General features: G+C 36.5%; 1 protein-coding gene across 1 annotated transcript in view; it reads right to left on the reverse strand.

The window, feature by feature from the left end:
- Positions 1-10,773: 10,773 nt before the first annotated feature.
- Positions 10,774-19,092, reverse strand: part of LOC144972449 (solute carrier family 22 member 6-A-like) — a 29,805-nt gene continuing 21,486 nt past the window's right edge. The window contains exons 3-4 of the mRNA XM_078913632.1: positions 15,543-15,782; positions 10,774-12,822 (exon numbers count right to left, since the gene is read on the reverse strand). Of these exons, the coding sequence (XP_078769758.1) occupies positions 11,381-12,822; positions 15,543-15,782 (1,682 nt within the window). The 3' untranslated portion in view covers positions 10,774-11,380. The remainder of the gene's footprint in view (positions 12,823-15,542; positions 15,783-19,092) is intronic.

Genomic DNA, 19,092 nt, shown 5'->3' on the forward strand with positions numbered 1-19,092 from the left:
AATAAAGATCACAAACATACCATCATACATTCTGTATTTGTATACCACAACCTTTAATCTATGAACTCTAACACGATGACTGTACTTAAAACCACTTAATACTATTATGATAACACGATGGAGAAAGAAGGGTCCTTCATTACCATTATATATACAGGTGAATCACCTTATCAAGTCGTATTAAAAATCGGGGGTGATTTAGATGACTTACAGCCTAAAAATAAACAAGACCTTTGTTAAGTTTATTTCTAATTGTGTAGAAAGACCAAGACTTTTTTTTTAACTTAACGTCTTTCGACTCCTGCCATGAAAATGATCGCGGACTAGCGCTTAGCCTCCTTTAGTCAAGGACTTGAAAAAAAATCGGATTTGGAGTCAGCTGACCAAGCAAGTCCCAGACTAAAATCACGGTACCTTCGGACATTTGCTGAGGCCGGACTTCAAGCTTATTCTGAGACTAGAAAACGTTCATGAAATCCGATTTTTTAAGTCACTTGCTCCGCTTAGGCTTAAGATTAGCAAGTCAATTACTTGACTAGTAAATAACTAAATCTAGTCAGTCTCGTCAGCATCGTTTCTCCTCTGTGTGCGATCCCTACAACTATCACGGATTTCTACCGCAGATCTTGGCGATTAACACCTTATGTAATTTAGTATCGTAATAAAGCTTTTATCTTAAATTTAAATAGCGATATAACAGTTTTGATCATAATAAACACCAATTTAATTTTTAGAAATTAATGCATCCTGACTTAATACCCCTGCGAGGCGGTAGGTCACAAATATTGACGTCTTTGTTAAAACCAACAACTTTGGCATGAGTAATAGACAAAGAGACATGTTCAGGGACGCTAGCTACTGTCTTATAAACAACAGGTGGCCAAATTGGATCACCGCCTTGACGTTGGCGGGGTTGTTTGAGGCATATCATGGGGTTAAGGCGTAATTCCGGTTGACCTTCACAAGACCATCTTGGACGTCGAGCTGGTACGCGGGCGCCATGAACCACCCGCCACGATACTATAAAAAGGCTGAATGGCGATCCAACCCGGCGCCCGAATGGCTCCGGCCATCCCGGGCTCCACACTACAATTTGTAATTATCACGACCAACTCTCAATTTAAATGGCAAAGCATCCGGCCGCCGAGCCAATAGCTGCCGCGTTCGTGTCGTCGGGGTCGCCGGCACGCACGACAATTCAGCGAGCGTCCCAACTCAACTTTATGTGGAAAATGCGACCAGACGCCTATTTTGTCCCTCAATATCTAGAGCTAGAATATGGTAAAAATTGATATTTCATCAAAGCTACTGGACGCCCACAGCGTTTCATTCTCCTATTCTTCTTCTTCTAGGTTCCATGCCTGGTCCAGGCTTCGGATACTGCATGAATTATCTCTCTCCATTCCTCCCTGTCTCTTGCCTTTTCAAACAGCTCTTGGATTGTTAGGCTGGTGAAGCCCTTCAGTTGGTCTATGAGTGTTTTTCTTTGTCTCCCCCGGGCGCGTTTACCAGGTATTTTTCCACAACTTGCCAGGTATTCATTCTTATCTTTCCTTACTATGTGTCCGAAAAAGGATAGTTGTCGATCCACTATTAAGGGCATTAGTTTCCTTTGTTGGTATGTTTGTTTTAGCACTTCTTCGTTCGTTTTGTGTGCAGTATACGATATTCTCTGCATCCTTCTCAAGCACCACATTTCAAAAGCTTCAATGTTCTTTTGTGTTTCTGCATTTGTAGTCCAGCTTTCGCATCCGTATAACAAGATTGGCCACACGTAGCACTTCAAGACTCGGAATCTAATCCCGAACGACATCTGTTTGTTTTTCAAAATGTTTCCCAGGTCCATGAAGGCCTGTTTGGCTTGAGTTATTCTTGCTCGTATGTCTCGGTTACATCTTCCATCTGTTGTCACTATTGAACCTAGGTATTTAAAACTTTCTACGTTGGTAAGTTGCTCGCCGTGAATCGTTATATTGCAGGTGTTGTAGTTTTCGGGGTTTTTCTGTATTACCATGCATTCCGTTTTGGTGATATTCACTTCCATTCCCTTGGCTTCACTATCTACTACCACTTTGTCAACAATCTTTTGAAGTTGGATTTCTGATGTTGCAATGAGTACCGTATCGTCTGCGTATCTTATATTATTTATGTTGTGACCTCCCACTTTTATTCCCTCCATATTATTTATGCCCCTCATGATTGTTTCTTGGTATAGATTAAACAGATCTGGTGAGGCAACACACCCTTGACGGACTCCTTTCTTAATAGGAATGGAATTTCCTGTAGAGTTTCCGATTTTGATAGATGCCTGCTGGGTGTAGTATAATGTTTGCATGAGTCTGAGGTCTTTCTCATCAGCGCCAATGGAGTGCAGTTGTTTTAGTATTTCTTCGTGGCGTACTCTATCAAAAGCTTTTTTGTAGTCAACAAAACAGAGGTATAGTGGGGTCTGAACCTGTATAGCTCTTTCACTTAAAACACGGAGGAGGTATATTGCGTTCCTTGTCCCTCTGTCAGGTTGGAATCCATATTGTTCTTCTGCGATTTCGGGGTTAATCTTATTCCTTAGCCTGTTGATAATTATACGCAACAGTATTTTGTTGATGTGGCTTATTAAACTTATAGTTCTAAAATTTTCGCATCTGACTGCACCTGCTTTCTTTGGTATTGCTATGAAAATAGAGTTACAGAGATCTTCTGGAATTTTCCCAGTATTGTATATATTGTTGAATAATATGTGAAGTTCATCAATTGCTAGATCTCCTAGGCTTTTTAATACCTCTACAGATATTTCATCAGGGCCTGTTGCTTTACCATCCCTCATTCGTTCCATGGCATGTTCAATTTCACTTTTGGTGATGTTTGGTCCGCTTAATGGTTCTTTGAATTTCAGTGGTGGTTCATTTCTATTTGGATCATTGTACAGTTCGCCTATGTATTCTACCCATCGGCTTTCTATATGTTGTTCTTCAAATAGCAGTTCCCCTTGTTTGTTTTGGATACAACTTCCTGCTGCTTTGCTTTTCCTTTTCCCTGATAGTTCTTTTATTCTTTGGTGAGCTTGTTGGGGGTTGGGTTTGTATTCTCTTTCGATTTCGCAGCATTTCCAGTCTAGATAGTTCTCGTGTGCCTCGATGCATTTGGATTTAATGTGGTTGTTCAATGTTTGGTATTCTGCAGACCCTCTGTTGCATTTTCGTCTTTCTTCAAATAGGTTTAGAATTTCATTTGTCATCCATTCCTTTTTGCTGTTTATTTGAGCTATTGGTAAATGCTTTTCTGCAGTTGCTTTGACACACTTTTGGAATATATCAAATTGTTTTTCACATTTTTCATTATCAGGTTCACTTTGGCTTTGTATCATGAGTGCATTTTCAAATTCTTCTCTCATTTTTGTTTGTATGCCATTGTCTTTGCATAACCTGTAATCCCTCTTTATTCTACCAGCTGTTCTCTGAATAGCTTTAAACTTTATCCTTATTGTACAAACAACTGGGACATGGTCACTGTCTACATCGGCGCCTGGGTAGGTTTTGCAATTTAATATGCCATTTCTGAATCTTGATGATACTGCTATAAAGTCTATCTGGTTCCTTGCTCTGTCCCCTGGTGATTGCCATGTCCAGGTTCTTCTTGGGTGTTGTTGAAACCAGGTGTTTGAAATCATTAATTTATTTGTTCTACACCAATCTGCCCAGATGTTTCCTCGTTCATTTCTGTCTCCGAGTCCATGTGGTCCGATTATGTCACCATCTCTGCCTCTGCCAATCTTAGCATTTAGGTCCCCCATTACCATAAGGACTTCTTGTGATTTACACATTCGTTTTGCTTTGTCTAGTGAATGGTAAAACTCTGTCATATCTGCATCTGTCGCCTCTTCTGTTGGTGCATAAACTTGAATAATATTGGTGTCAACTACAGGTCCTCTTAGCTTAACCAGCAAAACTCTGTCTGAGATTGCTACGTGCCCTTTGTAAAATTTGGTTGATTTTTGGTCTAAGATCATCCCTACTCCTTTTTGGAAAGAGGTTCCACCACTCCATATGATCTTATATGTCATGTTGTTTTCTTGTTTTGACATGGTTCCCTGCTCTTTCCATCTCATCTCTGCCAGGCCAAGAATATTTATTTGGAGCCGTTTCATTTCTTTCAGAATGTTGTTTAGTTTTCCTTTTTGGGCACAGGTCCTGACATTCCATGTCCCAATTTTGGTTTTGTCACATTTGTTAAATTTATTTCGCCTAGTAACTGGCTGACGGTTCGGTGTGACCTGACGAACATCACGCTCCCAACCGAGCGAGGCAGCAGTCTTCCGTGAAAACATGCTCCCCTTTACGCTGTCATTCTCCTATTACAGGAGATCAATCTTTAATCAGGCTCGAAATCTTCTCGATTCCAGACTATACGATGATACAACGGGCGGAAACTTCGAGGTTCAAAGGAGGTGTTAGCGTTTAAGCTATAGAGCCTTCGAAGGTAAGTGTCATAGAGCGTTACGGATAGAGTATGATCCTACAGCTAGTGCTACCTTTAGGGCTCCTGCCATAAGAAGGGAGCGAACAGCAACCGTGGCAGGTTAAGCGGACAGTCTTTGGCAACTTCCCGCATAGGCAGCACAGACTAATACTTTTCACAGCTGGAGTGACAAACCCGAGGAACAGGGTCTCCCACTCTACGGATGAAACTTCAGGAAGACTAACTGGGAGGAATTTACTTCCTATATCGAACATGTTTGCCCTGTTATTATAAATATAAAAATGATAGCCCCGAATCACTCTTTCAAACGCTATGTCAGCAAGGCATACCGTACGATTTGGGGTTCACTACCTGCGGCCGTAGAGTCGGACTGGACATCCCTGTTTGGTCCCCGAGAAAAGGATGCAGCTATTAGCAACGTTAAGAATGGGAAAGCAGCAGGGATAGATGGCATATATCCCGATGTGGTGACGCATCTGGGCCCTAGTTACATATCACTTCTGAGTTGCCTTACAATTTTTTGGAGCGTATGCTATTGAACCAATCGGAGCCTGTCCGAGTCGCAGCCCTGCCATCCGAGCAAGCGGGCATCAGGAAAGGAATGTGCACAACAGAGCAAGTCATTGCCACTGCAGAGCATATTGAAGCAATTTTTGAAACAGCAAAATGGTGCGGCATCCATAGACCTATCGACGGTATACGATAAGTCTGGTGCGAAGGTTAATGCTGAAACTTTCAAAAATCATTAGATGCAAAAAGGCCTTGAAGCCGTCTCTTCTATCCTAGGCATTATCATCTAATCAGACAAAATAAAAGAAAAAGAATAATGAAGAAAGAAAGAAAGAAAACTACGAAGATCACACGTATTTATGATATCATATCAATTTTATTCATCATTGAGTTGATATTGAAAGCAATCATTGGTTATTACAAGTAATAAATAATAGATAGGTATTACATAATGTGATAGACGAGACACTGACGGGGGCGGGATTGGGCTGGGGACTGCGGGATAACAAGGTGGTGAGAGGAGAAGGAGGGGAGAAATATATTTGGCAAATTGGATTTTTTGTAACACTAAGGCTCCGAAACCACAGGACCAAACATCACCACATTTTGCACGATGTTTACAATTGACCTGACGATTGTTTGCGTATATTATGAGATTGATTAGGGACCATGATGATTTTTTTTCGAAAAATCAAATTTGTTTTTTCAAATCATATTGAAAACAGATACCATCATTTTGTTTGGCAAGTCTCTTTGATTTGCTGTAGATGGTAATGAAGTACATCTTCACGTCCAAGTAGATCCGGTTAGCGAGTAGCCTATGACATTGAGGTGGGAGTACTTTCATTGAATCGATACCAGTTGGGGGTTCCTTTCATTACTAATGCAATCAATTTCTTAAATTTATATGAACCATTTTTCATTCTTAACATTGGAAATTCCACGATAAGATATAATATATTAAAGGCAGAGAATTGTCACCATTCCCAAAATAAAAAGCTCTGTGAAGTTCTCTTACGAGTTGAAAAATCTATTATCTATTAAGACTTTCTTTAACTCTGTAAACTACTAGAACTTATTACTATTATTATTAATGAAAAAAAAAAGAAAAAGACGTCAAAACTGGTTTAGATCTTGAACTGCTACTACAGAAAAGAAAACGTGAAAAGTGAAACCAAGTGAAATAACCTCTATGTATTATTCAATAAAACAATAGGAAGCTATCCAAGTTTATAGTTCCCCACTCAAGAGTGGATGCCCACTTGTACCCGTTCATAGAATCAACATTGAGGCAGCGGAATAGTCTCACATCTCCAATGAAAAAACAAACTACTTTGGAATCTTCAAAATCAAAGTTAAAAACTAAAAATTGGAGAAGGAATACGTGTTTACTTTTTTACAGCTCATTTGAGGTTACTCAAAAGCAGTACTTCTTACTATGATAGGACTGATGAACAAAGCCACTAAAACTCTGAAACCTCAAAAAAAAATCCTAGCATTTCTGTCCCAGTTCAAATCCTTTAAATCCAGAAATGATTGACTTTCCACCACATACCTTTGACTTACAGAGACAATCAGGAAAGAATACACAATTCCGATATACACCAATCTAACCCTTGTCACTTCATATTGATGTCGTTGGGTAAACAAAAGCTATTTTTTTTTTCAATTAAGTGTTGTTGTTTGGTACAGTGATAGGCTTAGGTTACCAAAGTCTGGGGTCAAAACGACATATATATTATTATGCCATTTTAGGTACAGATTCCACTATCTGGACCTTATGCTGGGAATGGAGGTGTCTGGATTATGGAGACAGGAGTGTACTTGCAAAGAATATAAAAATCTAAAATGTCTAAAGTGACCCCCAGATAATTGCAATGCTCTATTTTGTCAAATTAAGAAATCAAGGAGCAGGCACTGCTGTAAAATAAACATCTGAACAAGTGTGTATGAAATGTGTCAGACAATGCAAGAAGGAAAAATACAACAACAAAACGATCCCAAAAAATAAGTCCAATCTCCAGTCGAGGTGGACATATTATTTCTTGGGATGGCTTTTTTTCATGTGTTTTTCTTTCTTGTTTTGTCTTGCACCTTTCATACACACTTGTTCAGATCTTTATCTATCCTGTCAGTTAATCAAACAAATTTCCCTCTGTGTGTGTGTGTGTGTGTGTGTGTGTGTGTGTGTGTGTGTGTGTGTGTGTGGAAAAGCCAATATTCTAACAAAACTAAATATGTATGTTCAATTCATTTATAGGAGACATAGATTTCTTCTTTTCTGATAACCTAGTCAGTCCTTTCACACACACCCTCCCTTTCCATTCATCTATCTCTTTTTTCACTCTCTTTTCAAACTCCCAATACTCTAGGAAATGAGGAAAAAAAACAACAAACAAACAAAAAAGAACAAACAAAATTTCAACATAAAAAATGATTTCATATGATTAAATTTATAGTTACAGTCTAGATTATAAATTTGCTTCAGCAGCAATTTTGTTTTACAGAGATTAACAGCGCTTGCAACACAAATTAGATCATATAAGCGCCAAGGGAAAAGTAAGATAAGAGGATTAGATAAAGTGGAGAACAGAAAAGGAAGGAAGGAGTAATCTGCTCCTGTCTGTGTTCTTTATAAGAATCACAAAATGGCTCTATTCAAATTCATGCACAAATAAATACAATATATAGATATAAAATAGTCAAAACCCAACACAGTCACTACATATAACCAATAATCTAAAAAAAAGAGATGATTTATAAGAGGGGAAAATATCATCTCTTTTATAATTAGGTGCATAGTACCAGTAACCATTTCTCAATCGTGCATTGTGATCCCTATCACCCTTTGTGTATCAATGTATTCAGTTCATTCAGTTGGCAGATACCCCCCCCCCCCCCCCCCCCCCCGATAGATTTGTCTCACTGGAATATAAAACCTGAACGAAGCCACTTTATCCCATTTACGACAAAACAGACAGATGTTATCTATCGAACATTGTGTTTGTGTATATTATGCCCGGTTACATAAGAGGTTGCTCCATCTGAGAAGGCAATGTTTTCAGTGAGTTCTCTGTCAAGGACTTACTGTGCAAAATCACGACCTCGCAAAGCATGCACACTTTATATTACACTTTATTTCAAAATTACCCTTTTCTATTGAAGAAACCATTGGCTGAAACAGTAATATAATGTAATATATATATATATATATATATATATATATATATATATATATATATATATATATATATATATATATATATATATATATATAATATTTTTTATATTGACACCTTTCAGGTTTGAATAACTCAAGAGCTATGAAAGATTTCATCAAACATTGTTTTTTTTCCATATAAGTGCAGAATTTATTTAAGTTTTGTTGATATAAATTTTGACATTGTGCACCTTTTGATAGGTGAGATATTAGGAGGGTCTCCGAGGCCATTGGTGTTTTGGATCCGTGTAAAAGTTTAACTTTCTTTATAGGCCAAATAAGCAGACAGAAAGTAACATATATATATATATATATATATATATATATATATATATATATATATATATATATAAAAGAGAGAGAGAGAGAGAGAGAGAGAGAGAGAGAGAGAGAGAGAGAAAGAGAGAGAGAGAGAGAGAGAAAGAGAGAGAGAGAGAGAGAGAGAGAGAGAGAGAATCTCCTCGACATATTATATACCTGAAGACTGTGCCCTTCGACACATAGTTACCATAAGAGCCTCGGCTAAACCAAAGTCAAACAAGGATAGGGACCGTAGAGATAATACAGAACTAGATACGACAACAGGTAGGAAAACGTCATCAAAAGTGGCTAGTGAGAGGTCGAGCGCCGCCATTTTCTTTTTTATGCAACCAGGGACGCTGGGCGATTTTATCTCTTTATGAATGACTTTGACTGAGCTCGATTAACCTTGATTTGTGGACGGAAAATAGAAAAAAAGCCAGGTTTATGAAGATAAACCAAATTAGACATATTAAACTACACTTTTTACTTGTACATTTTAGATTTGGCTCCAATGATCGGGTTTATATTCATAACTTTAAAAAATATTATGAGTAATTTATAACTCCCTTATTTGTGGGGCGATTTTGTCATTCGTGGTATCAATTATATTGTCATAAACAGATAGGAACTTCAGAGTTATTTTTTCTGATGCGAAATTATTACTTTGTAATTTTAGCACTAAGAAAAGTAGACGTCTAGTTGGTAAATAAATTTGGTACACCTCTTTGATCTACCACCACCGTCCATTCGTTTAGAATTGTGAATCAAGCGTCTCAAAGTCTTCGACCAATCACATGCTATCTATCCAGCTGGCCGAAACAAAGACGCTTCTCACCGTCGATGTATTACGCTATTGAGTGAAGGCTGGTGAACGCGCCTTTCAGCATTCTTGGCCAAGGTTGTGGAATTTACTACCACTAGAGATACGTTCTTTGTCTTCACTAGAGGAATTCAATCGTCGATTGAAGACATTTTTATTCCGACAGGCTTTCTTTTGATTATGTGTATAATTAGCGTTGTTCGTGTACTGTGTTAGGGCTTAATCTATGTTTTGCGCCCAGAGCCCTCCTGATGAAGGGATGTTTGGCGCACTATAAATCTATACCATTATTATTATTATTATTATTATTATTATTATTATTATTATTATTATTATTATTATTATTTATTATTATTATTATTATTATTATTATATATAATATTATTATTATTATTATTATTATTATTATTATTATTATTATTATTATTATTATTATTATTATTATTATCATTATTGTTACGAAAGGAATATAATACCTTTTTGAGTCGGCCTAAAAGCTAAAATCTAAAAGTAAAAAATATAATTCTGAGGAATTTGAAAGTCACATTGTTGAAATCAGCTTGAAAAAAGAAGAACATTGGTCCTTATTTCAGAAAAACGGTTAAAAACCAACTTTTACGAATAAATTTGATTTTAAAAATTGCTTTTGTTTATTTTAGCTTTTTTTAGCAACTCTTTTATTTATCGGTCGATTTTCTTGATTTTTATATCATTCTTTATATCTCAATGAGACGAGGTCAGTGATATACTTTGTTTGTTTCAAATGTAACTAGAACATAATTTGGCTTTTTTACCTATCAACCGTGCCTGGATAATATATTCAGCAACGTGGTGATTGTGACGCAACTATGCCATGAGTGTTTTCCAGTGTTTCAACGATGATTCAGTTGATTCTGTTGACACGTGAGCTGTCAGAACGACCAATCGTTGAAGGGTCTAGATTATCAATAGCCAATCGTTCTTCGATCAAAAAACTTAAGAACTCACGAGAACAAAAGTCTGAAATTTGGTGATGGACGGACCTATGAAATCGCTTCTGGGCGGAGTTTAGCCATGAGTGACCGTAGAAAACGAAAAGGCGACTGCAGACATCAAAGGGTAGGCTTATATCATCAAAGGATGTCTACATGATTGACATGGCCATATAGGGAACTCGTTAAAGAATCTGAACACGAGAGAGTTAAATACGATGGCGGCGATTAGCCACTAAAAAGTGGCTGTTGTCTGATCTGCTCCTAGTAGTCTGTGATAAGGACTGACCGTCAAATGGGAGGAGCTCATTAGTAGAGGAGACGAAAGGGGCGGCGAGTATAATTTAGCTGCTCTCGTCACCCGAAAAGGTCTTTGTAGGATTGGTCTTCAAACGGTTGTTCGTCTTTTGGAATTTTACAGCGCTCGCAATATTTTTAGAACATATTATTGTAGGTTAGGAAAAGAGAAAGTTGGGGGGGGGGGGGGTAGATGGTGGAGGTTGTTTGCTTATGTGGCAGTTTTTGTTTGTTTTGTTTTTTGTTTGTTTTTATTGGGTGTTTTTAATCTATCTATTTATTTTTGTTTATTTATTTTGTAATTCTAAAATAAGGTCACAAGCATGTCAATCCGCTTGGAGCACAAACATCAATAATAAAATGAGATAATGAATGGCTAATAGGTGAATGCCTTAATCAGGCCAATCGATTTCCTCAGCTCAGGTCCGTGTCAATTTATTTTTACTGTGCCAAATCTGCTGTTGTATGGGTTAACTTTAGCACAGAGGGAAACTTAGCCTCTTAGATTTGGACCAATAAGAGTATACAGTAGTTTTGGGGCAGGTGTTTCTTTGATAGTAAATTGAGTCTTTTAAATGGAAGAAAAGCACCAGAAAGGCTAATAATGCTTTAAAAAATGGTTCCGTCTCAACGACGCAAACATTTTCATTGTGAACAAATCATGCCAATTGACAGTACTCTAACCTATTTATATTATTTCAAACTTCAAGCAAGGGCATTTGTAAAAATTCTGCCAAATTTACGTCCGAAGCATCTTAATTTCAATGTAATCACGCCACAAGACTAACATTCAATAGTAGAAGCCAGTTGTTTGCCTTTAGTCTCGGATAGTGTTGTCAATAGAAGTATGGCAATAATCAGAAAACAAACTAAGCCCGTGCCAGGTGCCCACGGTGCCAAGGAATGTAATGGAAGCAGATAGGCAGAAAGCATTCCTCCGGCGCCCGCTCCGGTTATACAGAAACCTGCACCGGTTGACCGGAGAGTAGTTGGAAACAATTCTGGGATATAAAGACACAAAACGGTATAACTGCTACCAACTGCAAGTCTGCCTATCAGGAAGAATGCAGTGGATGTGTAGGCGATGTGCTGCGTGTGTGTGGAAAGGGCACAATCAAGCAATGTGGATACTATAAGGCAGACAGCCGCCATGGCCATGAAAAATATAACAACAAATCGTCTTCCTTTATATCTGAGCAGAGGGATAATTAAAAGGCATGCGGGGAAACCTAGAATTGCCATAAGAGCAGTGTTGACATAAAGATTTCCTGCAAGCGTTGACGCACTAAAATAAAGTCCAAAATAGCTGAGACTATTTGTATAAAGGAGGTACCAGCCAATGCAGGCAGAAAGACGAAGATTTCTATTTCGAAAAATATCCAAAATATTGTAGTTCGTAGCAGCTTTGTCAGTGGCATGTCTTTTGTTTCCTTGACTGCATAATCTTTCCCATGTACCTTTGATCTGGTCAAACTCTAACCTGTTTAGGTGACAAGCCTTTTTCAGGTTTTTTGTAGCTTTTATATAATTACCCTTACTGTATAACCACGAGCTAGATTCATCCACGAAACACATACAAAACAAAGGACACATACAACAAATAGCCAAGCATATTTGTAAGTATCTCCAATCTCCATCACGGAAGATATACCCTATACCTGAAAGAATCAGAGAAAAAATGGCCCATACAAACTCATGAAAGATACCAAAGATTTCTCGATATTTTGATACCAGCAGCTCAGAGCCGAGCACAAACGTTGTCGAATTTATTCCACAACCAAAAAAGCCAGTAAAAAATCGGAGAAAGATCATCACATAAATATTTGAAGAAAAAGCTGAACACAAAAGTGACATTGAACATAGCGCACCAGCAATCATTAAGGCTTTCTTTCTACCATACTTGTCAGAAAATGTGGATGCCAAAAGAATTCCAGTAAGTCCACCCAACGCCAATGAAGACTGAGCCATCTGACCTATGCCCATTGAGTCACAGACTAAATCCCATTCTGTGATGATAGACACGTGTTTACCTCCCCTGTAATCGTATCCTTCTCTACAGCCAATTGTGTCCAAGTGTTTGATTTGTCCTGATGAGTTTGATGTGATTTGGACTTGACAATCCTCGTATGAAGTGTGGAATGAGGTTGACTCGTTGGTGACGCGAAATATCTCTTGTGACAATGCGGTTTCGTTCAGTGAAGAACACGAAAACTTGGGCTCCAGACCTATTCGAAGAGAAAAGATATAATTGTGATACTCTATCTATCTATTTATCTATCTATATAACTAATTATCTATCTATCAATCTATCTGTTTATTTATCATTCTAACTACTGGTTATCTATTTATCCATCTACATCCATTACATTGTGAAAAGAAAAACAATAAAATCATTTGGAAATAACAAACCTTGGCTGACAAAATCGATAAAAGAGTTGTTAAATGAGAAAAAATATGCATTCAAGACTGGTGACCATGAGGAAAGGAAAATAGTTCAAAGAAAATTAAATAAAGCCATCGGAATATACAAAGAAAATATTGAGAGGAAACTGAAAGGTAACGACATGAAAAGTGTGTGGAACAATATCAAAATAGTCACAGGAATGAACGGTAATAAAAACTCAAAACCAAAGTTAGAAAAGGGTACAGAAAAAGAATATGCCGATAAGCTTAACAACTTCTATAAACACGATTTCACAGACAAGATTAACGACCTAACTGAGCAACTTAAACAACATGAAACAGAGGAACAAAGGGACATCACTCAGGCCAACTTCATTAAACTGTTCAAAAATATTAAAGCGGATAAAGCAAGCGGACCAAATTTCCTCAAATTTATTGAAATCGTGTGCAAATGAACTTTCCTATATTTTTACACACATTTTAATCAGTTCCTAAGAAACGGGCATATTCCAAGAATTTTGAAAACTTCAAAAATAATTTCCGTCCCAAAACATCAAAAAAGCCAAAGCAATGAATGATTTTCGTCCTGTAGTGCTGACATCCATCCCTATAAAGTGTCTAGAAAGGTTTATTCAACAAATATTTCTACAACAAAGTACACAACAACATCTAAACAAAAACCAGTTTGTTTACAAATCGGGGTGTGAGGTGGACGACGCTATATTAGTGTTTTCTCATAACACTTACAAACACTTAAACACTCCAAAGGGGTATGTCAGAACCCTATTCGTAGACTTTTCGGTTGCATTCAACACCATCCAGCCTCACATACTAATCCCTAAACTTCTGTCCATGTAGTTGAGTCCCTCGATTGCTCTCTGGTACCAGAATTTTTGACATTTCGACCACAATTCGTTTCCTCACGGATGATGAGAACAACAAAGTTGAATTTTCTACCCTTATCACCAACACTGGAACACCCCAAGGAACTGTTCTTGCTCCAACACTTTTCGTGATACACAAATGACTGCATAAGCAGCACAAGTAATGTAAATATTTTAAAGTATCCCGACGATACCGCCATTCAGGCCTTGATAACAATCGGGGATGATGTATTGAATTATTATAACGCAATTAAAAGATTTGTTGAATGCTGTGATCTAACTATTTAGAACTTAATGTAAAGAAAACTAAAGAAATTATCTTTGATTTTAGGAAAGATGGTAACATACATGAAAATATAATTATTAAAAACAAAAATGTAGAGAGGGTAGAGGAGTATAAATACACCGGTATATTTGTCAATGAAAGATAAGACTGGACAAATCGTACATGGAAATGGAATGTGCTTAACAAAATGAAGACAAGATTATTCATGATGAGGAGACTGTACTCCATAACTGTTGACAAAGCAATTTTATCTTTGTTTTATAAATCTTACATTGTAAGTCTTTTTTGTTTCTGTGTAGCTGCTTGGGGTGGAAATTGTAAAAAATCTGAAGTAATAAAGATAAATAGAATAATAAAGCATGCTAATCGAATGCTAGGAAATGATGGATGGAACAATTTTGAAGATTTTCACAAAATATTGTTAATGTTAAGATTTTCAAAATTCAAAGAGACGAGTCCCTCCCTCTGTATAACGAAATCAAAACAAGCCACAGGAGTAACAGACTAATACACATGAAAACCAAAAGACAAAGATATTTTAATTCATTTTTGCCATCAGGAATACGAATCTTTAGGATGATTTTTACTACATGACATTTGAAAGATACTATATTTGCTCTAAAATCTAATTATTTATGCATGTTTACATGGTGCTATATCTACATTATGTATTATATATTTATACATTCAAATACTATGCTTTATCTTCACTTTATATCAACTTGTGTTGGCTATGTGCAATCCTTCACAATCTATTTTCAAAACTCTATCTACATTACAAATCCATTATTACAATTCTATTCTACTTTCATGTCCGATTTTTATAGTATTGCTTGTAACTGATGTATATTTTATGAATATTTTATTATATTTGATGTTTGTTTTGCTTTTAAGTAGCTTCGTATTTTCATTAATTAGTTCATGACGGAAAACCGAAAACCGTAATCTGTTTCGCAAGAAAGTTCGGGAAGCAACGTCCTACGCAGGATCAGCTGACTTGATGATGATGATGAGTTCATGAAAGTGAATAAATCTGTGTAATTATAACGATGAATGATGTGTATTATTATGATAATTTCCATTCAGGATCAATAAAGTATATCTTATCTTATCTTATTTTATCTTATCGTTTTAGCTATGTCGTTTTCATCCATTAGTCTACTTATATACCTATCAATCTGCTGTTATCTATATCTACTACTGCTACTACTAACTATTACAGCTACCTCGTCTTCTTCTTCCTCTTCTTCTTCTTCTTCTTCTTCTTCTTCTTCTTATTATTATTATTATTATTATTATTATTATTATTATTATTATTATTATTATATTATTATTATTATTATTATTATTAAAAACAATAAAGATTCCTCACCTATGAAGACATAACTCATTGCGATAATGACGACTGTAAAGAAATTCAGACTCAAGAGGACACATTGTACAATCTGATATCGGCCAGGCGGACCCATTTCTGCGATGACATCCTCAAAGTTGTGAGGCTGGAGTCTTCGTCCAGCGTTATCCTCCATGTTTGTGTCTTCATCCTGACCAATCCCGTTTTTCTCTGCCTGGACTTGATTACAAATGTCCGTCTCTCCCATTGTGTATCCGTCTAGAATAATAAACACAGTGGATTTAAAAAAAAAATAATGTGTGACCCATCGTGTCAAATCAAGGTGAGGATCACCTATCTTATCTAATGTTTATTTCAGGCCATTGGCCAATAGTCATAACATATCTCTGAACATATTATTATAACAATTATACCAATAAAGGGTTAACATGCTTTTAGTAATCGTTTATAGCTTTAAAAACAAGCAAGTAAGAAGAAGAAGAAGAAGAAGAAGAAGAAGAAGAAGAAGGAGAAGAAGAAGAAGGAGAAGAAGAAGAAGAAGGAGAAGAAGAAGAAGAAGAAGAAGAAGAAGAAGAAGAAGAAGAAGAAGAAGAAGAAGAAGAAGAAGAAGAAGAAGAAGAAGAAGAAGAAGAAGAATAATAATACACATTTATATAGCGCTCATTCTCGTGTAAAACACAAGCTCTGGGCACTTTACAATATAAATATCAATTTTAAGTGAAAAAATAAAAAAAATAAAATAATAACAACAATAACAATTCATAGCCAAATCAAGGATTCATATAGAGTCAAGAAAAACAAATACAGTAAAAATGTGTCTTGAGATTCTTTTTAAAAGTAGGTAAAGACTTGCACTCCCTCAGACCACGTGGTAGTTCATTCCAAATCTTGGGGCCGAAACAAGCAAACGATCTATCACCAAATTTTGTTCTTGATCTTTTTTCCGAAATTTTCGTTTGGTCATTACATGATCTTAAAGTGTAATTTTCAAATTTACACATGACCACGTGATCTGTGAGATATGCCGGTGCTATACCAGCCAAACACTTATAAACAAGACACGCTGCTTTGTAATATGTGCGCTTTTCAATGGGCAGCCAGTGGAGAGAGGCCAACAAAGGGGTTGCATGATCAAATTTTTTTTTGCCAAAAACTAATCTTGCTGCACTGTTTTGCAGTAGTTGCAATTGTTTAATAGAAGCCTGAGGCAAGTTGACAAGCAGCGAGTTACAATAGTCTAGTTTCGAAAAAATGAGGGAAACAACCAATGTTTTACATGTTCCAATTGCAATATACTGACGGATCGAACTGATTTTCTTCAATTGAAAGTATAAAGATTTACAGAGAGCAGAAATGTGAGCTGACATTTTCATTTCTGAATCAAAATAGACACCCAAATTTTTCACAGTCTTTGAAACTTTGATCTTTTCACCCCCAATCAACACCTCAAGACCATCATTCACCTTCAACTGCCCTCTATTTCCCACAATCATCACTTCTGTTTTTGACTCATTCATTTTCAACTTGTTTGCATCCATCCACTCTTTCACATCCGTCACACATTCTTCCACACGTTTCACAATATTTTCGAGATTTTTAGTTTTATCAGTAGCATAAAGTTGCGTATCATCTGCATAGAGATGATAGCGCAGCCCATGACCAGTGATGACATTAGATAATGGAGAAGTATACAAAACAAAAAGAATTGGACCCAAAACAGAGCCTTGAGGAACACCAAAAGACAATGTATGTTGACGAGAAAGTTTATCTAAAATCATAACCTGTTGCTTTCTGCCATCTAAATAAGATTCAAACCACTGCAAGACAGTCCCAGACAAGCCAAAGGTTATATTAAGTCGTTTAATGAGAATACCGTGATCAATAGTATCAAACGCCGCCGAAAGGTCTAACAATGTCAGAAGAGAAACAGAACCTTTATCTAAAACATCAAGCAAATCACATCGGGGCAAACACGAACCAAGAGTTTCTGGAGATGTGGAAAGACGTCTGAGTACAACTTTTTCAAGGATTTAGAATGTTTTGGACAAAAAAAATGGTGAAGAAGAAAGACGATCTGAGAAAATTTTATCAAGGGATTAGGAAAGAAAGGAAAAATTTGGAAGAGAGAAGAAGAAGAAGGAGAAGAAGAAGAGAAGAAGAAGAAGAAGAAGAGAAGAAGAAGAAGAAGAAGAAAGAGAAGAAAGAAGAAAAGAAAAGAAGAAGAAGAGAAGAAGGAAGAAGAGAAGAAAGAGGAAGAAGAGAAGAATAGAAGAAGAGAAGAAAGAGAAGAAGAAGAAGAAAGAAGAAGAAGAAGAAGAAGAAGAAAGAAGAGAAGAAGAGAAGAGAGAAGAAGAAGAAGAAGAAGAGAGAAGAAGAAGAAGAAGAAGGAAGAGAAGAAGGAAGAAGAAGAAGAAGAAGAAGAAGAAGAAGAAGAAGAAGAAGAGAAGAAGAAAGAAGAAGAGAAGAAGAAGAAGAAGAAAGAAGAAGAAGAAGAAGAAGAAGAAGAAGAAGAAGAAAGAAGAAGAAGAAGAAGAAGAAAGAAGAAGAAGAAGAAGAAGAAGAAGAAGAAAGAAGAAGAAGAGAGAAGAAAGAAGAAAGAAGAAGAAGAAGAAGAAAAAGAAGAAGAAGAGAAGAAGAAGAAGAAGAAGAAGAAGAAGAAGAAGAAGAAGAAGGAAGAAGAAGAAAGAAGAAGAGAGAGAAGAAGAAGAAGAAGAAGAGAAGAAGAAGAAGAAGAAGAAAGAAGAAGAAGAAGAAGAAGAAGAAGAAGAAGAAGAAGAAGAGAAGAAGAAAAGAAGAAGAAGAAGAAGAAGAAGAGAAGAAGAAGAAGAAGGAAGAAGAAGAAGAAGAAGAGAGAAGAGAAGAATGAGAGAAGAAGAAGAGAAAAGAAGAAGAAGAAGAAGAAGAGAGAGAAGAAGAAGAAGAAGAAGAAGAAGAAGAAGAAGAAAGAAGAAGAAGAAGAAGAGAAGAAGAAGAAGAAGAATCATTACCAAAGACAAACACATCAGATGACATATAAGTGAAGATCACACAAGAACACTCAAGTAAGAACGAGATAGAAGAAGAAAAGTGCAGTACAGATAGTATAGAAGATGATAAGCGAAGATGACAGTGATGAATATAGATAAGGAAGAAGAAGCAAAAAAAAAGAATGGAAAGAACAGAGCTTGAGAAACCAAAAGACAATGTAATGTGACGAGAAAGATCTAAGAATCAAAAGGTTTGATTAAGAAGATAAAGAAGAGAACAGAAGCAAAGGAAAAAGAGAAGAAGAAAAGGAAAAGAAAAGGAAGGAAGAAGAGAAGAAGAAAGAATGAAAAGAAGAAGAAGATAGAAGAAAAGAAGAGAGGATGAAGAAGATAAGATGAAACAAGAGTAAGAAGGGAAAGAAGAAAAGAAACAAGGAAGAAAGAAAGAAGAAGAGAGTAGAGAAGAAAAGAAGAAGAAAGAAGAAGAAGAAGAAGAGAGGAAGAAGGAAGAAGAAGAAGAAGAAGAAGAAGAAGAAAGAAGAAGAAGAGAAGAAGAAGAAGAAGAAGAAGAAGAGAAGAAGAAGAAGAAGAGAAGAAGAAGA

Source organism: Berghia stephanieae, chromosome 5 (genome assembly GCF_034508935.2).
Source record: "Berghia stephanieae isolate SIO BIC M18660-M18661 chromosome 5, UCSD_Bste_1.3, whole genome shotgun sequence".
NCBI classification, from domain to species: domain Eukaryota; kingdom Metazoa; phylum Mollusca; class Gastropoda; order Nudibranchia; family Aeolidiidae; genus Berghia; species Berghia stephanieae.